At 40.9% G+C, this 24,412-nt stretch overlaps 1 protein-coding gene across 3 annotated transcripts; it reads right to left on the reverse strand.

Moving 5' to 3' along the window:
• Positions 1-393: 393 nt before the first annotated feature.
• LOC311262332 (alsin-like) lies at positions 394-22,982 on the reverse strand. 3 transcript variants are annotated; one of them, XM_084361657.1, is made up of 40 exons: positions 22,747-22,982; positions 20,909-21,093; positions 20,277-20,437; positions 19,869-20,093; positions 19,398-19,588; positions 19,234-19,266; positions 18,939-19,139; positions 18,680-18,804; positions 18,355-18,578; positions 18,016-18,103; positions 17,544-17,725; positions 15,997-16,165; positions 15,782-15,878; positions 15,586-15,663; positions 15,261-15,488; positions 14,771-14,942; positions 14,341-14,536; positions 13,530-13,595; positions 13,073-13,232; positions 12,585-12,713; positions 12,370-12,498; positions 10,522-10,592; positions 10,267-10,333; positions 9,812-9,990; positions 9,569-9,634; positions 9,186-9,284; positions 8,702-8,866; positions 8,394-8,505; positions 7,475-7,552; positions 7,128-7,264; positions 6,795-6,950; positions 6,100-6,214; positions 5,344-5,501; positions 5,141-5,233; positions 4,822-5,001; positions 4,644-4,689; positions 4,474-4,535; positions 3,849-3,998; positions 3,634-3,730; positions 394-3,223 (listed from the first exon to the last, which is right to left on the reverse strand). In XM_084361657.1, the coding sequence occupies exons 2-40, from the start codon at positions 20,926-20,928 to the stop codon at positions 3,185-3,187; spliced, it is 4,944 nt and encodes a 1,647-aa protein (XP_084217783.1). In that variant the 5' UTR covers positions 20,929-21,093; positions 22,747-22,982; the 3' UTR covers positions 394-3,184. The 3 variants fall into 3 exon arrangements, with proteins under 3 accessions (XP_084217783.1, XP_084217781.1, XP_084217782.1); XM_084361655.1 differs by having other exon boundaries at positions 4,822-5,004; XM_084361656.1 differs by lacking the exon at positions 22,747-22,982 and adding an exon at positions 22,471-22,698 and having other exon boundaries at positions 4,822-5,004.
• Between the last annotated feature and the right edge of the window lie 1,430 nt (positions 22,983-24,412).

Genomic DNA, 24,412 nt, shown 5'->3' on the forward strand with positions numbered 1-24,412 from the left:
TTCTGTGCGGATTGATCCGGAAATATCGCTACCAACCGTCCCAAACGTTTCTGCTCTAGAATCGTTTTTCAGATTAAAAATATTAAAATTTAAACTCAGTAATTTTGTGCTAAATGTGTGATTTACTATTAACAGTGACGCCGTAATAAAGTAACAACGCTGTCACCAGGATTAGTCTATAGAGTTGATAGGAACTACTTCTCCTTCCGCCTGTCATAGTCATGTGCGAACTACGGCAGAACCGAGCCATTGTTACTGTTATCAGTACCTGTCCTTTCCCCACAATGACAAGTCAACATGTCTGCTGTTAAAAATGAACACAATGAGCAGTTTATATGAACATTTTTATTTGCTGTGAAACTAAAATAGAAAAGAAAAAATCATCAGAAGACATTTAATTAATTAAATCAATTTAATTGCCCTTTTTTCAGTAAACACATTTCCAATCACAACTCATTAATCCATCACATCAAATTAACATTATGCAATCAGTTCCCTTGATCATCTCTTTCTAAAAATGTATGAAGTTACAAAAATAGAGACTTGGTTAAAAAAAATAATAAACGGAAGTCATAAATTCAGTCAGGCCATTGCCTCATTAGCTTGAAACCTCCAATGAATGCAGGTTTTTACAAAAGATCATGACACGTTCTCCATGTCTTAGTCCATAATGTAGAAACTACATGGACTTTTCATTAATTTTTTTACACTTTACACTTTATCATTGCTGTATTTTAAATGATTGGTTAAAATTCATGTCAGTACAGTGACAAATCACAAGGAGTCAAAATGGTTCCTGCGTTACCTTAAAGTTCATTTATATCACTAATAAGACGATAAAGTTTGATTTTAATGCTGCTCTGAAATGATATCAAACCCGGGCTAACCTAAAAGGTAGGAAATAAATCAACAAACAGACTCCTGTGTGTGATGTTGGTTATTAATGCCGTGTTAAGATATGCAAAACCTCTGCAGTGTCCTCCAAACTGGTATTAAAGGAGGCCATTAAAAGGTCCGCTGAGGGATTTTGTCTCATCCATCCTTGAGTTGCTACACTGCAGTGGTTTAAGTAACAAAAAGATAAAAAAGCACATTTGACTCTGGTTCTGAGGTTGTGACAATAAATTAATACAGTACAAACACATTTCAGTACTGCTGAAACGGCAGTTAATGTTGAGTAAATCATCTTTTTCTGCTTTTTTTTCTCAGTGGATTTTCATAATGGACACGTCCTTAACAATCATTACTGGTGGGATTTCAGCTAGAATGTAAAAGTTTGACTTCATGGAGATGCTTAATATCCAGATTTGTGATAAAATACTTTTAATATATCTCTTATAAATAATTTCAATTACATTCTATTAATAAATTAATTAATATAATCAATTTCAAAGTGATCTGAAGCGCCCTCAGGCTCTTAAAAAACAAAAACAAAAGGATGTTGTACTCAAATATATGTCGACTGTTGGGAGCTAAAAATGTTTTTCATGCCATGATCACAAACTTTTTTCTTTTGCAAGAACAAAGAAAATTTAAAAGAGATACTGGACATTGAAAAATATTACTTTGATGTCCCTAAAGGATCTTGATCTGAAAATACAGTCGTTTATAAAAGATACAGATGGATTCAAAGGAAAAGTTTGAAATACCTTAATGTTTTTTTTGTTTTTAAGTTAGCTACCTAATTAGCATCCGGATCTGAATTAAAGCACACACAGTGATAGACAATCATGGCATACATTCATTTAAGTGAGTGCAGCAGTTCCTAAGAAAATAGTGAAAATGTTTCTAACGTCCATCTCGCAATGTGAATTAATGCTTTAAATGAATTAACGGCTGCACATTATGCTTTCTTTTACTTTTCATGGCCGACCTTCCACCACATTTTCTTAACAAACAGGACTGAAAATATTATGTCCTCGATGGAGGTGGGGAAAAACAAAAAACATTTACTTTTTTGTAACAACTGATGCCATGAAAAAGTGAATATAGTCTGTCGTTAAACACTCTCCTGGCTGGTTGGTGAATTAAAAAAAACAAAAAAAAAAGCTTGTGCAACATTAAAAGTGTTCCTCCTCAGATTTGTTCATTTACGCTCATTCACACACAAACACTTCCGCAGAATAACAACCTGGTTGAAAACTATAATCAGTGTTCCCTCTTTAATTATTTTAAGTAAAGTAAAAAATCGTTTCCCTCTGTAGGAACGTTTTCCTGTCCTACTGCTCAGTTTACCGTATATTAGCTATAAATATCGAGGGGGTTCAGACCTGAGACAAACTGCTTCGTGGCAGGTTTCAACATGCAGGATCGTGCACAGGTTGGGTTTGTGTTACAGGAGAGTACAAGTGTTAAAAAATAAATAAATACAAAATAATTTACATCGTTTCAAGAAACTGTTTAGTGTGATATTTTGAACTACCTCTCCTGCAGATTTAATGGGTCTAAATGAGTTTGTGGATGTTACTGAAGAGGAGGTTTTATTATTTTATATGCAAATAAAGTGAAACAACTGTCTGCACCGAAGGCTTCATTACATTTGATATTTTCAACAGTGCATCTACTGGGGTTGGAGACTTTCAAGTTCCCTTTGAGGATTGCTCAGACATTAACAAAATATTTACATTATAATCTTAGTTTTGCAGTTATCTGCTACCTATGTTCACTTTAAAATCTGATCCTAGTTCAGACTTCATCAGTGATGTGGTTTGTCAGTACCCTTTTCCTTGAGTGCTTAAATTCCTGATAGAAAGCAGCTAAACTGATACAGCACCTCACTGATTCCTTACTGTATACTGCGTGTATACAGTAAAGCAAAAATACTGTAAAGTAATGAGAACCGCACCGTGTTTTGAATATTTCTGTACTCTCAGCTGATGTATTACTACTGAATATCTACAGTAACAACATATTGTTATAAAGATAATGATGCAGTTTTGTAACATGTCCTGAAGAGGGCGATGTGTTACCCTCCTATGAAAACTGTCTTCCATAGAAAAGAGATAACTTTGGTGTGCTGTACGAGGATCAGCAGGGAACGAGGTGTCAGACATCATCTTCCTGTTTGACAACAGTGCAGCTTCCCAGTGGCCTCCAGTAGAACACTGCTGGTTTGACTGGTTTTGTTCTGGCAGCTCCTTCGTGTGAAGTTTTTGTTGACTGTGAGGCTTTTTCCTATCCACTCCTAGGTAGTGGACTCCTGCTGGATCTGGATGTAGCAGGCCTGCAGCAGAGAAATTGAATTGATGATTAAGTGACGGAGGACTGACGATGATGAATACGTGAAATACAAAGATTGTTTCATCCTCTAAATGTTACTTTAGTCATTTAATGATTTATTTTCGAATTTGTATGGACAGTGTACAAGGATGTCCTGTTTACTAGGGTTTCAACTAAGGATTATTTTCATTGTCGATTAGTCTGTTTATTATTTCATCGATCAATTAGTTTTCTGGTCTGTAAAATGTTGGAGATTAAATATATATAGACTAAGAGCAGCAAAAGGAATAAAAAGATAGAAAGATGAAAAATCAGTTTAAAAGGGTGACTTCAAATAAAAGCAAGTCTATAAAAGTGGGTTTTAAATTACTTCTTCCATAATGTGTAAAAGCAATAAAATGTGTAAAAGCACACCTTCAGTGTCGTGAACATCAGCCCCAGCTCTCCATGCTGAACGTTGGGATCCATTAAATCTTCGATCATATTGACCTCAGCTCCCAGGTTCCTGATCCTGGAGAGCAGAGGAACAAAAACACAACATGTTGACCAGCCTGCAGCGTCTGCTCACCACTCTGTGTTTGAAACAGACACACACCATCATAATGCCAAAGCCTCTTGTTCAAACACACCTTGCCCTGAGCACCACATAGAGGAAGAGCGGGAGCAGGTCGTCCATGCACCACAGGAAGTTACCATCCAGCATAGGTTTAATTTCCTGGGTCAACTCCTCAAACGTCTTCTGGATGACGAGCAGTTTGTCTGATGGCGTGAAGGTGGTGCTGCATGTGAACGGAGACACTTTCATTAATACACAAGGTGATGTACTTTTAGTTTTGGTCATGTCCTGAGTTAAAGTTGTAAAAATTAAGATTTGTGTTAAAATATTCTGTTGCATCAGGTGAGGAGACGGACAACTCTCGTTTTGTTTTCAGTAATGGTTGAAAATTCTTTTAAACCTGAGCTCCTTTAATCCATTAATGTTCTCAAGCTCAATACAGACGGATAGTATTTGACCAGAATTTCTCTTATTTGTCTACAACATTGAAATCTTTCAGTACATGTGAACTACAACCCTTAAGGAGCGGTACATGACCTGGGGGCAAGTACTCCCTGTCAGGCAACAATCAGGGCAAAAACATAATTTACAAGACCATATGTGAATTTGGTCTGGATGATTTTACTGCTAATCACACTGTATCACATTTACTGATGTTAATAATTATGTGATGTCACTTAAGCTCACATGGCAGCTACCTGATTTGTTGGAGTGTCTCTACAGCAGAAACAAAACAGGCGTCTTTACTGCTCGACACAATCTGTAACAGAAGTAAGAAGAACAGTTACGCAAAAGATACAAACAGCATCAGAGAAGGCAGTGAAGGAAAAAGATGCATGAGGAGAAAATGGTACACTTAGTATCTGACCTGCTTTTTCTCTCCAAGAATTGACATCCACACAGGCCAGAACTTCCTACAAGTGTGTGTTAGAGAATATCTGGTCAGGTTAATTTAACACACACTCATACAGGTGCTCATCAACACCCACATCTAAAATGTTAAACTCAACAGCTCAAGTCGTCCGTGTCAATGTGTTAATACTCACTGCTGCACTCCCAGGAAGCTGAGCAGCGACTGGTCGGGCTGTTTGTTGAGTCGGAGGATGCGGTCCCAGTACTGGGCCTCCTCCTGCTCCTCCTGCAGGCAGTACAGGGTGAAGAGAGGTGGGTAGAGTCGAGGGAGCAGCAGAGGGAGGAGCAGAGAGGAGCAGCACACCACCAGCACGCTGCTGGACGACAGGGGTGGATGAGGAGGAGATATGGGATGGAAAAGCTGACAAAGACCTTCATGTTTCGAACCGTTGTATCTGCTCAGACGCCCATCAGTTTCTGTGTGTGTTGTGCGTTGTGTGTGTTGACACTCACCCTTGCTCTGCTGTGTTAGAGTCGTGTCTGCCTTTAGATGCAGGAGGTTCTGGGATGATGCCACCATCCTCTGGTAACCCTGGAAACAGAAACCTGGAGGCAACAGGACTAATATTTAGTAAAGTGACTACGAGAGACCCAGCTGAAAACATCAAAAGTCATCTTGAGGTGAACAAAAGTGAGAACTGAGAACTTGTATCTACCGGACGATGTTGTAGAAATGTGTGAGGTAGCCCTGAAGCTCCAGGACGGCCTGTCGGAGCAGCCTGCGGTTGGATCCCACACCGACATACGTCATCCTGTAGACGGTCACCAATGTCTCCACCAACCAGCCCAGTGGGTGGAGAGGGGTCTCACATGCCTGCCATACAAACACAGGCATGCACACTTCAGTATTACACCAACAAAACCACCTTTAAAGGGCAGATATGTTTCCTCGATTCAGTCCGAGACTAGGGCAGTACGTACACCTCTCCAGGTCCATTTTCACCCATTCTCATCCTCATGTGCACACTAATGTTAACAGAACTGGTTTCAGGTAAAGTGCATCTTTAAAATGGAATAAACGGCAAACTGCCCTCAAACTAGAGTCTTACGTTCCCCTTGGAGATTTATTTTGTATTTGTGTTCGCTGATTGTATTCTTGCGCATGTCCTTTCGTTCTCAGGTCTCTCTTGGAAAGGAGAGTTTTATCTCTGATTTAGCCTGATTAAATGAAGATTACAAAAAAAAAAAAATAAGCGTGGACAAAATATTAAAAGCAACACTTCTCAGAAAGAATAACTGCAGGGCTGTTGTATCAGAATTTAGTTATAAGCTGACAACTAAGTAAAATCTATTATTTCTTTCTTTATATCCTGTACAGATTATTAAAATTATCAAAACAGCAACAGAGAGACAGATAGAGTTTCACACACACACACACACACACACAAGGTTTCCCTCACAGTCACTTGTACCTTGGTGAGGTATCTTCGTATGTTGTCATAGTTTGCGGTGGTAACCGGTTCTCCATGATGAGGAATTAACTCCAAAGACTCCAACACTTTGGTCTGAGAGCGAGTAAGGTCTGGGCTACAAACACACACACATAAACACACTCATATTTTAATATACAGCTGTATGTGTAGGAAATGTGTGACAAAATGTATATTTGCCTGTTTCCCCTTTTCAAAACAACATTGAAATGGTTCTGTTCTGGTTTGTTCAGATAATTTTCAACCATTTGGAGCATTTGGACCAAAAATGCCTGAAAAGTTGGCAGCTGTACCCAAAAAAATAGCAGTTTTTCATGGAACTGAAGTGCGAACTGTAGCGGAGGCGTCTTAATCTACAGGTTGGAAAGAGATGATGGAGAATGCAGCAACGGAGAAGTCAAGTGAGAACTTGCTTATGTTTCAGATAAAAACTAATTTCTATAAAAACAGAACGAAAGATTGCAGGTAATCTGTGTGATCCACCATCTTGCTTCTACACATGACACATCGTCAATTACAATGTTTCTGCTGACAACTGGTGGAAAAGCGGGCTGGTTCACTAGATAGCACCAAGTGTTCGCAGAATCCTGAACAGAACCAGTTCAAGAGCCAGAGATAATTTGGTGGAAAAGGGATGTATGGTGTGTGTGTGTGTGTATGTGTGTTGCTGTTTCTACCTGTGTCGTCGTGCAGATGTTAGACTAACTGCGATGTTCTCCCAGGCTATGGTCCTCTCTCCTCTCCCAGCAGTGTCACAGCCCAGTCGGCTCCAACATTCATCAAACACACAGAGCCACCTCTGACCTGCAGGCACCACGTACTGACCCAACCGGCTGAACACACACACACATTCAAACATTTAAACAAACCGAACATGAGCTCTAGATGACACAAACTGCTGTCATGTCCTATCAATAACACCAACAGAACTACCACAAACATTCGTACAATTAACACGATTACACACAAAAAGATAAACATAAAACTGCTCAACAGAATTAAAAACTCACAGCAGGCTGTTTCTGTCCTTGTGTTCTAGTTCTTCAGCGACTGGTTTGGTGTACGTTCCCACCACCTTCAGTCCTGCGCTCCACTCTCCACTGAACAGGCCCTCCAGGCAGTCACCGTTAGCCAGAGTCAAAACTCCCTGAAGAAGAAGAAGAAAAAGAAGAAGAAGAAGAAGGGAGGGGATGTTATAACTGTGTATGACATTATATCAAACATCTCAAAAAAGTGGATAAAGAAAGAAACACAGTTACATTACAACATTACAACATTAGGATGAATATACAGACGGTAAGCATGACAGACAAACATCCAGAGCACACAGAGAAAAAGGAGACAGAGTGTTTTCTACCTTCCCGTTGACACTCCAGTCATCAGAAAACTCCCCGTGGAAAGCCGTGTCGTCATCAGACACCAGCAGACCTGGACCCTGATAGAAAACACACATCAAGTCTTTGTACAGATGTACGTGATTACGACTGTGTCCACAATTACATTTGTTTACATATTTTCATGATCCCTGGTCACAAATGATTCATTCACTACAGGTGGCCACAGCTACTGAGTTGGAAATTAAACCGTTTCTTCTGTTGTTGGAGAGGTCGGACATGAAACCCTGACGACATGATTTCTAATGAGCAGACTGGCTGAAGATTTCTGAGGACTATAATATTTTAGCTTTTTTTGATAATTAATATCAAAATAAATTTATTTAAGAAATATTTTAACTTTATAAACTCAGTTTGACTTAACAGCCACAAGGCTGACAGAAGTACACACAGTAAAAAAAACCATTACACATACAAATGATCTCATTCACTTTGTTTTTGGCAAGGCATTGTCTGAAGATACCTGCAGTTGATATTAGAAAAGTGAAGCTCAGTGGCACCACCCTCTGTCTTTAAGTGACAGTACACATTAGAGTATCTCCATACAAGGAGCTACTTTTAGATCGTAAAACATTCAATAAGTTTGTAGCTTAAAATAGAAAGAATGAAAGGAAATATGACATGATAAATGATGAACTTACATCATAAGCCTGATTTACTGAGCCAAATTCTACTTGGTAATCCAGTCTGAAGCTTCCCAGACAAAACCCACAGACACTGACCACCAACCCTTCATCATAAATAGGTTTTGTACATTCCACATCAAGTGGAAAACTCACGTAGCCTACGTCATCAACAAAACACACTAATCCCTGTACTACCTCCGACTATCCCACAGTTGATTATCAAGATGATGAAGTGAATACTTCAGGGTGAGCTTACACTCATCTTGTTGTCTCTGAAGGTGCCTTCATAGTACACACCGTACTGGGTGACAACCACAGCGGTGCCGTGCCGCTGCTCGTCCAACCACAGTCCCATGTATTTCTCACCTCTGAGAAGAAAACAATAGAGCTGTGAGTAATGACAAAACAAACTTAAAACAATACTTACAAAGACAGCGATACAAACTGTGGTTATATTAACAAGAAGTAGATGTTCAATATTGACCTGATAGTTCCTTATTATTACTGTAAAAACAAGAATACAGTTCAGTCTCCAGGTTTTTTCTACTTGTGAGTGTAATCTACCTGGTGATGTCGTCGTACACTCCGTATCCTGTCTTCTTGTCATGGACCCAGTGGCCAATGAAAACGCTGGAGGACTTCTTGGCCAGCTTACCGGAGCTCAGCATGCCGTAACCGTGCCGCTGCCCGTCACTGAAGCAGCCCTCGTACACCTCGCCACTGGCATACCTGAGTACAGCCCACAGAGAATACTCACACACACACAGAGACAGTGGCCCTGTGTGTGTTCATGTGCAGAGCAAGGCTCTAACACTGCCAGGGTTGTGGGTTCAACTCTAGCACAGACCACTCATTCAAAATAAAGAAGAGTATCGCTCCAGGGAGCCAAGTCATTTCTGAGCCAGACACGATGACTGATGACTGGGTAAGACTTAAAAAAAGACTGGATATTGCCTTTACCTTTCATGATGACAACCTCTACATGACATTTATAGATCAATACTCAATGCTACTTCACACAAAAGTCGGCAGAAAATAGTGTACTGACTTGTACTTGCCGAAGCCATGGATCTTGCCGTCTCTCCAGTGTCCTTGGTAACTATCTGGCTTATCCAACACTTTGTTAGGTATAATACACTCTCCATAGCTGAAATGACAAATAACAATTGTACAGAAATGCTCAGACAACAGTTTATTTTCAGTTTCTGTCAGGGTGTGTGAACACATAGGGGTTTTTTTTGGGCTGTGAACTCAGGAGTGTTGAGATGAAGTGTTTGTGTGCTGAGAGAAAAAAAAAACGCTATGTGGACACAGTGCCTTAGTATTTAATAATGTTATCTTTGAATCACAAGTCTCCCTAAAAGGCAGGCTGATGTGTCAACATTACACATTAACCAGCTCTTCAGTGCTGCACCAGGTTCACGTACTTACCCATCCTCCAGTCCATTCTTAAAGTTCCCGGCGTAGGTCCGTCCATCGGGCCACTTCATGGTGCCTCTGTGAAACGCAATTGTACTGTTATTTACTATCCCTCTACTTAAGCATCACCAGTTTGACACTCTGGAGCAGATAAAGATATATGTAAGAATAATAAAAAAAAAAAAACAGTGTAGCTGAAGAGGTGGAGGTGGGATAGGCACAAGCGCACACACACAAACACACATGCTCTCTGACCTGCCGTGAACTCGTCCTGCGAACCAGCCCCCGGTGTACTGGGCGTCTTTGAACCGCCCCTCTCCGGTGAACGTGTACGAGGCCGTGCGAGACATTCCCATCACCCCTGGCGATGACCCCTGACCTCCACCACCCAGCACCTGATCCAACGCCTGGTTCAGAGATCGTAGCCACTTGTTCTGGAAAAGAAGAGAGTGATAAAACAAAACCAGGGAGACAGAGGCAGATCCTAAATTATAGATCATGTGAGCATAAGATATTACAATTTCAGTGCCTTCAGACTAAACTCAACTCATAAAAAGAGAAATATCCTGCTCTTGGAGGCATAAATCAAGACCACACTCTTCATAAAATTATTCACAGTGACCCAACAATTCCCACAATGATGAGCAAGCACTTGGCGACACTGGAAAGGAAAAACAAAGAAGCTAATGAGTGTATAAACCATAAAGTACCTTCTCTTGTGGTGTCGAGGCCACCACAGTGAAACTCTCCTCTGGACAAGTAATTTTGATGGCATAGCTGGAGACACAAGACACACGACAATAAACAAGCAGAAAACAACCACAGGCTGAACGTTCGTCAGTACTGGAGTGCCTTAAAACGCAGTTCATCTACCAGACGCTAGATGCTGCTCCAAAAACGGAGTCAATATTAGCCATGTTAGCTTTAACATTCACAGTTTGGATTTTTAAACACAACAAACTCACAGTCCGCTGCTGTCTTCAGTAACTGGTTTCACCCACAGACAGGTCAGAGGATAGACGTGATGTGTGGAGAACTGCAGACACACAGAGCAGCACTTCATGTATGTGGGACACGGATTCTTCTCACATTAGCTAACATCTCACTATCTCAATCCACATCATGTGCATATGTGTGTCCAACAGATTTGCCTCTTTCACATATATCTCACTGTAGTGTTTAAAGCGAGAAAGTTTAACTTCCTGGATAAATCCAGTTGATTGTTAAGTCTGATCCCCAGGTCGTCATATACTGACACTTTGGATCAGCATCCGACCTGAGCTGCTGACCAAAAACTATTTAGTTGCTTTAATATTTAAGGAAGGTTACACAAAACACCACCAGTGTAATCTCAGTTTTACAGAGTGTGGATGTGAAGATTGCTGATTGGATGCCACTGTGGACCGCTTCCTGATTCTGTTACAAAAATCACATATTTGTCAATAGTTTCATCAATGAAGTTTTTACAGTTTCAACACCACTTCTGTTTTATAAGTGACAGTAAATAACAAAACTAAAGCAGAAAACACTTTGGTCCAATCTTTTGTTACACTTTTGCTCATCTTGCTGACATTTGCACATACTTTAATCGTCTAATTCAGTATGTATGAGTGAATGTGAGTGAGTGCATATGAATTTGTGTTTGTTCTTTTCTTATCTGCTGCTCTTCTTTATTTGCTTCAAATACAGATTTGTATTTGTGTAAATAGGTCAGTTACGGCACGAAGTAGAGACATAGTGAACTTGCACTGACACCGATAAAGTGTTTATTTCTGCATATGATAATAAAGCCTTTAAATCCTTGAACAAAGCTTAACTATTATAATCATTACAAGACATGAACCAAAAACCACAGAGAGAAAACAGGACAGGTTTCACCACTGACTGCTGTCTATTAACACACCAGCCCACACCAAACAGAGAGGAAGACAAACTATTAGTCAGGGTTCAGAAGAAGAGACACTCAGGACAAGGCAACAGCAAATACGTTGTGATCAGTGACACGCGTCTTGTTTAGAGCTGGTGATGTTATTGTCTCTTGGACCAGAACACAGTGGCAGGATGCATCCTTTAACTTATGAGCCATGAGCTACTGCAACTACGACCTCATCTATTTTTTACAGCTAATTTTCTAACGTTTCTGCTGCAAACACGTCTAAAAACCAAACCAACACACGGCAGCCTGTTTGGTAGAGGCTAAAGCTCAGAGCCAGCCACCAGGACAGCATGCACAAAATAAATGTCAACACAGGACATCTGTAATGATAAAGGCTACGATATTACTAAAGCCTGTTGGTTATTCAGTCAGTGTACCCTCATCATTAGACACACCTCTCAATAACACAATACTGAGAAATTTAACAAAAACACTAGATTTGAAGAGGAGATAAAATGTGTTGGGTTATGGGTGAATAGTCCCTTTACCATGACATAAAGTCCTGTGTTAACATTTACTTATTTGCTCACTAATCCCATGTGAACCTGTCAGAGTGTAAGCACTGAGCAGAGGCCAGCACACCCATGCTGGTTAGACTGAAGTCAGATATACTTACGATGCTCTGAGAGGGAATGGCACCCTGAGTGATTGAAAGATATAATGAACAAATACAAACTTTATCTGCAAAAAAACATGGTCGAAACACCAAGAAGACAGATATGCACAGACAGATATAGCTGAAGCTCCATGTGTTATGAATGTGACTGACAAAGATCCTGTGGATGTTTTGATGTTTGAACAGTTGTTGTTTACGGAGAACAATTGTGCACAGATTTTCTGTGTGTTTGCACGTGTGTGTGTGTGTGTGTGTTTGTACCTGAGTGTGCACCAGTGCATCATTGAACAGTATGAACCAGTGGTTGGAGAAGCGCCCGGCGTTCTGCAGAGTCAGAGATCTGTTGCTGCTTTCACACACCACACGACGCCGAGCGACACGCAGATCCTCCTGATGAACAAACACACGAGTACAATTACACAAGTACAGGAAGAATGTTAGCAGGTTTAAGCAACTAAACACAGAGTCGTGCTCACAGTTTTTCCAGAGTGGGTCTTCCAGAAGAGGAAGGTGTTTTCAGCCTCCTTCTTCCTCCGCAGCAGGGACGAAGACAGGGACTCATACTGACTACAGCCCTGATGAAGGGACTGATACTCTGTAGTTAACTGAGGGGGAGAAAGAAAAGAAAGAGATGTTTTACTGTGTTTTCTTTGTAATTTAAAAATATACAGAAGAGTGTAGATGTATTACATCTTCTGCCAAATAACCCAATTACAAACTTTTTTAAGAAATGTTTCCTTTGTCAAAGGACAGGTGTTGCAAAATGGGAAGCATCTTGAATTCAAGTCAGTACAATGACAGTAATAAGTTGCAACATATCGCAGTGTATTTAATCATGGGAAACATTTTGAGAAGAGAAAGTGAAACAGAGAGGAGAAAGAAGGAACATCTTAAGAGTGTTTGAGTCAAAAAAAGAAAGAGTGAAAGTGCAGAAGGGACAGAGAACAGAGAGCTTCCTTCTCACCACATCGTAACAGGCTGCCAGTTTGAGCAGGACTCGGCTGTACTGGTGGAGCTGCTGCAGAGGCCAGTACAACAACGAAACTAGGTCAACATCGGCACTCACAGACTGGTCTGACACACACAGCTGAGCGAGCATCGTCTGCTGAGAGCCTAAACAATCACTGGACACAGAGAAACACAAATAAGGACTAAATTATCTCAGGGTTTTAATCTAAATATGTGTCTTTTCTGTTGGTGGAAGCTAATCTGATTGCTGTTTTGCTGCCGCACAGGAAGTAATTTAACTTTATGGTTTGTTTGGGGGATAAAATATCCAGAAGAACTGGTTCATTGGCACGGGCATGATCATCAGCATTAATAATACGTTTCCTGCTCTGTAGGCCTTTGCACTTGCAGATGTCTCCTTAATATGAATGAGAAGTCTACGTCTACTCAAGCAGAAAAAGTAAGGTGCTTACAGTGAGAGTTTATGGAGTGGTTGGAATCCACCCATCACCTGGAAGTTACCTACTGAAGAACAATACCTGGAGAGAGACAGACAGAGAGAAAGAGAGATTTTAATTTGAGTTTTCATCTTATTCTGTCACACATGAGCTGTATTCTTACTAAAGCCGACATGTTGACAATTTTTCCATCAGTCCGTGGACTCCTTGCTCTGTCTACTGTCAACAGTAAACTATCATTTTATTTGGTCTGGAAAAACAGTGCCACATTCCTGGTTTGTGCCAGCAACCCATGTAACAGATTCTACAAATTCTTTATAAAAAGCCCAGAAAGCACAAACTGCATGCATAGTGAAACTGAGTTTTCAATTATCAGGGTTGATATTCGGTATTCAAACTGACGTATGAAGTCATATACAGGACAGATACAGAACGTGGAATCTGTTGTTACAGAGGTGGACTTGGCTTTATTTTAAAATTGAGACAAATAACATACAGTACGCCTGTATTAATTAAACTTGACATGGACTTTTTGACTGTTAAAGCATCTGTAAAAGAATTAAAGGCTCAGAATCTCTTTTTGATGTGATTCGCGTTGTACGAGAGAAAAATATTCTTTTTCTACTATGACAAATAAATAAAGTGGGATGAAACACAAAGTAAATGAGAGGGACAATAAAAGGTGAGAAAAGAGTGATACTGAGAATAAAACACATGACTAAAAAAAACCATGACTAAAAAAAACCAAAAACTGCATATTTTCTATAAAACGTATGAAGATGCAGTGTGGACATTTTGTGTGTTGAAACACAAATGTGAATCTTACTCTTTATAAATGTCCAGAAAGTGCTCAGTGTGAGTCAGCAGGGGAAGGGAAGTGACATCACAGCCCTGCACGTCATGCAGGAAGTAGGTGAGTGACGTGGAGTGTCGACCGATCAGAGCGCTCAGACGAACAAAACTCTCACAAAGAGAGAAGAAGAGGTGAGTGCACGGCTCACCTAACGACGGAGACGCACTCTCTGTGGAGGAAATCAACAACATGCTCAGTTAATCCATTTGCTATTAACTCGCTTATTAAATGTTTAAATCATGCATGTGTTGTTTCACAGATAGTTTGTGTTTTGCGCACAGTTCCTTGCGTCTGCCACCATTTCATATATTCTCACTTACATTTAAGAGGAAAATATTTAAAACCACCAGTCATGAGGGCGTCGCACACTAGAGCAAAGGTCAACAAAGAAGGAGCCTCTCACCTCTGGTACGTAGCGGTGTGAGGAGGAGCTTCCTGGCGCTGCTCAGCCAGCAGTAGAACTGTCTCTCTCTGGAGGCCAGCTCATGAATCGCTGAGATGAAACCCATGATGTTATGGTCTGCCAACACCGCGCAGCTCTGACCACCGCTGCACACAGTGCTAATGTAACCCATCTACACACACACACACACACACACACACACACACACACAGAAGAAATACATGTTTGTCATACTCTGACAGCATTATAATGTTTTTAAGTTGTCTTTCATGACAGTATTTTGTTATTTCTCAGCTTTCTCTTTCTCTCTTGTTCAATGTCCAACAGATTTTAAAATGGCAGCTGTGAACTTTAATCACACTGAACTGTGAGCAATATCTAAAAATAAATACACTCCAGTGGTGCAGTCGGAAAATTGCTCCACCCATCATCTTCCTCCTGTTGAAGGAGAACCAGGAACAGTTAGTCATACAGTTTTGGACGTACACACCTCCATGCAGAACGGCAGCAGTGTGGGTCTGACTGTGTAACTCTCTGCTCTGTTGGGTGACCTATGGTGTGACCTTTGACCCCGGTGTGACCTCTCACTCTGCGCCGACATTGGCTCCTGCTGCTGGCCACAGTACAACAGGACCGGCTGGACACAGTCTCCGTCAGCCAGGAGGAGGGAGTGGCTCTGACCGGCTGACACATCCCAAACCCGAAGACCTTCAGACAGCTACAGCAAAACACAGAAGATCGGTTAGTGTGACTGCAGCATGTCTCATGGTATACAGTATCTGTAACTTAGTTGAGCACTAATTGAATTAATGAACCTTCGCCTGCTGAGGGACAGTGACAGGACTGTTGACGTGACCAAGCTGTCCACACATGTTGCTGCCCCATGAGTACACCTGCAACACATGAGATATGTCAGTTTGTCTCTATGTGAGTATGCTGTACTTCTACGTTAGCACAGTATGAGATTTGGTTTAAATCTTAAGGGAAGACTTCGGTTCATTCGAGTGTTACCTGGCAGTGAGCGGTGAGGGCCAATGAATGGTGTGACCCTGCGGCGACTTGGATCACCTCCTCGCCTGTCAAGGACTTGATACACAGAGGCTGGAGTCTGGACACACACATGCACACACACGTTAACAGCTTGTGAGCTTCTGAGATATTTCAGGTTAGGTAAAGATCTTTTAAATGTGTGGTAACGATTTTTTTGTATTGATTTCTGTTAAGACCTGGCGAGATCATCTCCATGACCTAGTTGCCCCTCAGACCCGCGGCCCCAGCTCCACACTTCTGTGTCCAGAGACGGCAGCCCGTCTCCGGGCTCCTTCGGTGCTGCGGACTGCATCCGAGCAGCAGAAGATGGCCTGCAGGCATAAGGCCGCCGTTGCCGTGGTGACCCTGAAAGAAAAACACATGATCTAATGGAAAAGTCTTGGTAACAGTGTTGATACAAACAACTGGACCATCAGCTACTAGTTATAAATGCAAGTATCTGTCAGGACTGCACACGCACTTCATCTGTCATACTGTACATAACAACAGCTACTACACACAGAGGAAAGAGACGATGGGATGAAGGAGACTGCAGACATGATCGGAGAACATACACGCCTGTAGCTGCTTTGTGTTGTGTTCTTTTCTCGAACAAACTGCACCGGAGTTCAGAACTGCATTTTTCTCATCTGTCTCAATAAACTTTACACACGGGCAAACACATAAACTGCACCAAACAGGTTTGGTATGAACACACCCTAACGACTCTTTGTAAGACTCTGTATCCCCAAAACAGCTAGCAGAGAGCCGTGTGAATCTGTCAAGGTGAGTTAAGTGAGCACAGAGCAGGAAATCACAGCAACAGTAACAATGGAGGGAAGTTGGAAGAACTAGGAGAAAAAACATTGAAGCTTTATGTACAAATAAAGAATATAAAACATGGGATGAAAAAAAAAAGGTGAGTCTCTGGACATATGGACGGTGAGTTCACTTCTAATGCGTACCTAGCAACAACTGTGACTACTAAAACTGAAAACCATTGGATGGTTTTCAGATCTGTGTTAACTGAAGACAGACTTTCATTCTGACGCTCCTGAAACTCTGGGAAAACCAGAAAATGAGAAGTTGGTCTGCTGCATCTGCTATTCATCAGTTTCCTTAAAGGTCACACTTTGTGCCTGCTCGTCTTTTGTGGCACTATTGATACACTGCAGATATTATACCTTTGAATGGTGTAAAGAGATTTATAAATGGTTAGTTAGGCTACTAAAAGTTGGCTGAGACCATACAAGTTATACTGTGACTAACAGACTTTCTGATTTTTAATGTGTAGCTATTTTTTACTTTCTCCTTTTAACTCATTACTCATCATGTTATCTCAAAAAAATAAATATTGTTATCTCAAGATAAGAACACTAATCCTGACTTTCATATCAGTTTATCCGAGCAGATCACGTCAGATCCAGGAGAACGCGTTATTGTTCTGTGTTGAAGTGAAATGCAAACAGAGGCTGAAAATAATATTGTGGTTCTGTTGGAGATAACATTTATATTCCAGCCTGCTACTAACATTGATTGAGTTTCTGAACATTTGGTGTTGCTGTTCTCTCCATTTCTGCAGACTACAGTATTGTTATGAGGTCTTACATACTGACTAATAAATATATTTATTGGTGAGCCTCTTCTCCGGTATCTGCCTTCTGGTATCTAGCCCTTGGCAAGACGGTAAATAAGCGTACTTTCCAAACGTGTAGTCACATTGTTCACACCCTGCCATTCCTACCACGGGTGGGTGTTCCAGGCAGAGAGCGTCTCCTGTTTGTTGATGCTTTCCCCCTCTGGTTTATGTTTGTTAGACTGGAGCTCTTCTGCCCCTTCAGCGCCTGCTTCTCTGCCTCCAGACAATGTCGTACGTCTTCCAGACACACTGGAGAGGAGGAGTACGACGTGGACAGCCCACTGTTTCTGCAGAAGGGAAGGTCAAAGTTCAGAGGGTAAATATGGTATAGGTGAGAATCAACTTGGTTTGTGAATAATGGCACATAACTGAGCTTTTTGTCTGCGTATGTTAGCACATCTTTAAAGTTAGACTTGCATTGTTGGTTGATAAAACATAAACGTGAAGAAAAAATAGCAACAAAAATGTACTTTCTGCTATTTGTGCTACAACTTCTCAACATGAGATTTAAAGAGAATATCTGCCTAAAATTCTTGACTAAACAAAGTGCTTCACTGTCAACTAAACTTGGTCTTACTTGTTGGTTTGACTCTTAATCGACGACTCTTCTTTGTAACTGGAAGTCAACAGATCCGTGGAAGGAGTTGAGGAAACACAGCTGTCATCTGGAGAGAACAACGGCGGGAGGGAGAGACGGAAAACATTAGAGGTCACTGGAGAAAGAAAATAGATTATATACTAAATCTTTAAATCACAATGCAACAAACGAAAAATAAAGCAAACAAAGGAACGAATGAAGGAAGAATGAAAAATAATCAAAGAGCACAGGGATAAAGATATGAATGGGGTTATACATGAAATAACAAGTGAACAGACATAATAACTGAGGATAAAGGACCAGAACTGAATCACCAACCTGAAGTGTAACTGCTCAGTGAGTCAGTATCTCCGAGCCCGGAGGTGTTGGGCGTCTCAAGTGAGTGACCAGAGAGTTTCTGGAGGAGGTTCTGAAGATCCATTTCATCAGAGAGAGCAGAGTTCTTATTGGACCTCCAGCCTGACAGTGGGTGGGACTTGGGGCTACCGTCTGTCTCAGTCAGCCCATCGGGCTCCAGCCTGGTGCCAACTAGGAGATTCTTCCTGAGGTTGTACAGTGGAACGAAGGGAAAGTAGAGAAAGACTGAAAAAGGAAGACATTAAATGAACGAATAAAAGAGAGAGCCATGTATGTAATACTTTACTGTTTAGTGTTGGTTTTGCCATCATCAGAATATGGACATGAACCGGCAGCAGAACCAGGACTGCTGCCAGCTGACCTTCCCCCAGGTTGGAACCTTTGTCTGGGGGCTCTTCTTCTGTGAGATGTCTGGGAAAACAAACAAAAGAGGGGACATCAACCAGTGCTGGAAAAAGCTGAAATTTAAACAAAAAAATGTGCTCAAGTTACTGAGAAATCCTTGTGAATCAAATATCCTGTGGCACGTTTTGAACTGTCTTTACCTCTTCTGTCATTCCTTCAGTCAGCTCCACTCCCAGCGGACAGTAGTGACCACCATCAACTGTAAACGGCTCCTCCTTCCCTGTCACTGAGTAGTGAGGTGACTGGCCCCGCTCCCTCTTTTCAGGGGGATTCTGGGTATTGTAGTTCTTTGGAGGTAAACTGCGAACCAAAGCCAGACTGTGGTAGGCACCACAAGACACCTGTGGAATATAAATAGCGACGGTATTTCTGGATGGAGAACACGGTGTTTTTTTGTACAAATGTGGCAACGGGGAAATCAGGAAGAGAAACTACCTGAATTACATGTCGGCCTGCCAAGTGCTCCACCTGTGCCAGAGATGTACACACATTTAGTCTTCTTTCTCTCTCACCATTTAAAAGATGAAGTATTCAATAAGGATTCAGTTTCATTATACATAACAATCTTTTCAATCTGACTCTTTCTTACACAAACTTACCTTCTGTGGTCGCCACACAGGGAAGGTGCTGGTGACCAGGCCGAGCTGGCAGCCGCTGCCCCACGCCCACAGCTCATTCTGGGCCGACAGAGCCAGGCTGTGCTCCCGTCCGAAGGCCAGATCCACAACCCGAACCGCTGCTGGAGGAACGACATCATTGTCCACCACAGAGATGGGGCTCGGCTCTGAAACTGACACAGGATATTTTACAAAGCTGATGTTTCGCCAATGCATATCAATTGTTAAATACATTAATTTATTGACTTAATAAGAAAAAGGAAAATAAAGAAAGAGAAAAATATATGAAAGAAAGAAAAGGAGAAGGACATTTCTTAACAATGGATTATAGGAATGAATGAAGGCACTATGGGAAGAAAAAAGTAAGGAGGGCAAGCAGTGGGTAGGATGGACAGACAGACGGACAGACAGACAGGGGGATGTGGGAAGAAAAGAGGTTAAGTGTTGACCAACCTGTGATGCTTGCAGCTGTGCCCTTCTCAGTCAGCCCACACTGTCCTGCAGTGTTCTCCCCCCACATGAAGATGTTGCCCTGCTCGCTCAGCGCTCCACAGTGAAAGCCTCCAGCAGCCACGTGGACCACCGTCCTCCCCAGCAGAGAGACCTCCAACACCGGAGCAGACACCGGGACGCTCACGTCCCTCCATAACAGCTCACCGAATGAATACACCAGACCACCTGCAAGACGGCAACTACTGAGTGATGACTAATTCTGACTAGAAACTTGTTTGTATATCCAAATTTGAATCATGCTTTCATAAAAGTTTTCTAATACCATAGTTGTAACATCAAGATAATAAATTATTACATATCTAATCAAACACAGCTGTTGGGAGACAACAGCCATATTTCAACTCTCACCCTGTGTCAGCAGGAGTCCATGATGCTCTCCCAACGCGGCCTGCAGAACAGGCCTGGACAGGAGCACTCTCTCTGGAGGCAGCTGTGCACTGGGCCCCGCTGACTGCCAGATGTGGAGCAGTCCTCGCTCTGGGGGGGTTTGGGCCCGCTCATCTGCTGGGCTACAATGACACACACAAATATATTACAATTACAGCCTGAATTGAAACACCAGAACCAAATTTTAAACCTGGCGATAATATAATGTTGTGGCTGAGAGACACAAAGATGAGTTAAATTCCATCTCATTCATACGTAAACCAATAATTGTTCAGCGCCTGCAGGCCCTGACATGCGGTTATGTTTGGAGGGAGGAGTACAACATCTGTAAATGACTCAACAGCATATCACTCATACAGAACTGGATACATATATATACTGCAGAACTGCGAAACACAGGCACCAAGTTTGTATCTTGTACTAATGGTATGATTGTTGCTATAGTCTAGTCATGATCACATCTAAGGGAGGCGTGATTTCAGTGGCATCTTTAGTGTTTAAGTTTTCAACGTGTTTTGACTAGTGCTTGCTGGTGAGATAAAATCAGGACAGGGACAACTTAAGTGTGAATGTTTGTGTCTGTGAATGTTTACCTCTCCTCTATGTTCTCCATCACTTCAGACTCTCCACTCCACAGGACACTGAAGGCATCTTTATTAACATTTCTCCAAAGCTCTGGTCTTTTGTTCACCCCCAACAACAAATCAGTTTGCAGGAACAAAGAAATTCATCTGTCCTGTTTTGACGCCTCTTCAGATGCTTGTTCTTTGTAAAATACCTGTTTTTCAAAGAAACAAATAAAAATTATACAGTTTTTCACTTGTCTGACAAAGAGTGCGGCATGTGCAATAAAGATAGCCAGTTTATTCTCCTCCGGCTCAGGATCAGAAATGTTTTCTTCATTTTACCCCAATTTACTGTGTCATGCATATACTGTATATTATAACACATGCTTATTGTGACAATTTTACAAAACTCAAGCTCAAAAATAGCTTTTTCCAAGGCCTTAAAATGCATCATACAGTCTTCATCGGTTCGCTCATGGACCGTGAGTAAAGATGATTTTATTGAACCAAGTTAAAGACTGAACTTTCAGGTTCTTGTGATATTAATTTCAGTCATGTTGCCCAACCCTGTGGGCTGATCTAGTTTGTAATGGTTCCTCATCAGATCTTCACTGGATTCTTATTAGCTGTGATGGCACTGATAACATGTTACAACAATTTAATACCCAATAAAACCATTAGAGAGTTCTGATATTGATGCTCCGTGTTCCTGACAGCTTTAAGATCTTTTACTGAAGTCTAAGTTGCAATACTACACAGTAAAAATACTCTGTTACAAGAGTAAGTCCTGCATTCAAACTCTTACTTGTGTACTTTAAAGTACACAAATAACTTAGAGACAGACATATTATCATCCTGGTCGATTATCACGGCCGAAATCCAGCATTTTTCCAATTATCATTATCTGGGATTTTTCACTATCTGACAATTAACAGCATATAGACACTGAATAACCTGAATCTGCAACATAACTTCTAACTTGTACAAGTACAATAAAAAGGAAATACTCAAGTAAGGTACCTCAAAATTGTTTCTAAGTACAGTTCTTTAATAAATTGTACTTAGGTTCACTCCATCACTGCTTGTTCTTCATTTTGACACTAAGATTTTAAGTTTTACTGCAAATGTATACTGATACCAACTATTGGTTTTCAGTCTCCTTGATTTCTAATAATCGGTTCTGGTCCTGAAAAAGCCATACTGGTCGACACATATATATATATGTCATATAACTGTATTAGAATAAGATACATTAATGTGAAAACCCCTTTAATGTTGCAACTGGTAGAGATGGGATTCACTTTATTTCCAGTTATCTTATTACACTATTGGGAAGCTTATCATATTACAAAATATCATCATTTATTGGTTAATTTATATCGTGTATTCGTCACTTAAATCTAAAAGGTAACAAGACACTAAAGCTATCAAATAAATGTAGCTGTAGTGAAGTAAACAGTGTAGTATTTTCCTCCAAATATGGTGGAAGTCAAAGTACTTGTGCAGTAACGTTACTTGAGTAAATGTAGCTCGTTACATGCAGTTTTTCGCATCATCTAAGAAGCTGAGCCGAACATGAATTCACTCGCCTGTTTCGGTGACCATCTGTGGAAACGTTAAAGCCATTTAACGTCAGAGATTAGCTTATAAACAGCAAATGTCTCACGACAACGAGTAAAAACAAAAATACCATTGTAACCGTCCTGCCAAGTTTAAATCCTACACAATGTGACGTGACATCTCCCTGCAGTAAAACACGAAAGGTCGTGTATTGTTAGTGTAAGTTGGGGTGAAACGTAGCTGCCGTTACAAGTGAAGTTGGCTAGCTCAATGCTACAGCTGCTAAACAAGCTAACTAAACTTACCAACTGCCAGTTTGAAGTCTGGAGGTCGCCGCGCGGATTTGTTGCGCGATAACGGTGGATGAGTCCAGATAACTGTGCGTGGCTGTCAGGGCAGAAACACCGAGCTATGACATTTTTTAGATTCAAATCAGTGCAGCGGAGTAAAGCAGAAGTTCCTCTGACAGTTCAGTGTTGTTCTTACACAGCCAGCTCCGCTACGGCAGCCGAGCAGGGACAAACACCGCGGCGCTGCCACACCTGTTGCTGTGGAATGTCGAAGAGGCGATAGTGAAAGACAGAGGTGTGACTCTGTCTCTGTTTCAGGTGATGAAGCCTGGCTCAGACCTAAAATAAATTTTGGATAGAAGATAATTCATATATAAAGTGTAAACAAAATAATACATGTGCAGTTTTGTTTGTTTGTTCTATATTAGCCTTGTACCAAGCTAACAGTGTAAGTAAACTAACTAAATAGCTGACATTTAAGATTATAGGTACCCTGGTTACCAGTGGTGGATAAGTACCCAAAAGTGATAATAATGCTTTATTTTGTTCATTGATAACATTTTGTATTAATAATTTGAATCTGTACACTACCTAGCAGGGATGTGGGAACTAGGGGTGCTAACACGAGGTTATAACATATGCCGAATTTACAAGAAGGCTCAAACAATTAAGAATTTGTCACTGACAGCATTTCACAAAGTTTAGAAAGTTTTTCCTGACTCAAAAACTCACAAAATTGCGTGATTCTTTAAGGCAGTCTGGGGAATTTCTCTCCCGCCTCATCATCCTTGCTGTAAATAATGTGGCTGATTTGACCTACAGTATGTGGGTGTTCAAGTTTCCTGTCTGCTGGTGTGCCACCAGAGCTATCTAGTAAATAAAGCCATTAAACAAAGTAGGGAAAGTAAACCAGAACTATATACAATTATTATTATATTACTTTCCATCACTGCTGTTAACTCTACTGCTTTTCATGTGATAACCACAAGTATAAGAGAAGTGTTACAAAAGTGAAAAAGTGGCTTGTGACCTCTTACAAAAAGTATTTTTCAGGTGTCTCTGAGTTGTCAGCAGTTCCAGCAGAAATGTTCAAATCATCCAATATTTCACAAAAAACAAAGACTAAAGACAAAGAAAAGAATCAAAAATCAATATATATCTGTAATTAATTATTAATCATCTCTTAACAACTCAGATTTATCCAGTGATTGATTGGAAACCAGCAGACTAAACCAGCTCCACCTCGAGTGGCCTCACCAGTAAAATGCACCTCACATATTGATGTATCATAAAATAGCTGATCTACTAATTTAAAATATAATAGTATATTGATCACAGTGGATATTTCACTGTAGAACGATATGCTTTGTTTACTGATAATACTTCTTACTTTAGTAGAATACAGGACTTAATTTATTAATGTATTCAGTCAAGGATCTGAACATTTCCTCCACTGCTGGTGTTGGGACAGCAGAGGTCTCACTCCTCTGAGTCCTGCTCAGGCTCAGGTTGACTGTCACATGTTGAGTAACTACAACAAGACACGGACACATTTACTGGTACCAGAGGCTGAACAGAGTCACCCTGTGAACCATGACCTTGGATGAATACAACATAAGGTAACACAGGGATTTATGCATAATATGTTAATACCGAGTATAACGTCTCATCATGTAATCTC

This window comes from Pagrus pagrus, assembly GCF_965226575.1.
Source record: "Pagrus pagrus genome assembly, chromosome: 9".
In the NCBI taxonomy this organism is placed as follows: Eukaryota; Metazoa; Chordata; class Actinopteri; order Spariformes; family Sparidae; genus Pagrus; species Pagrus pagrus.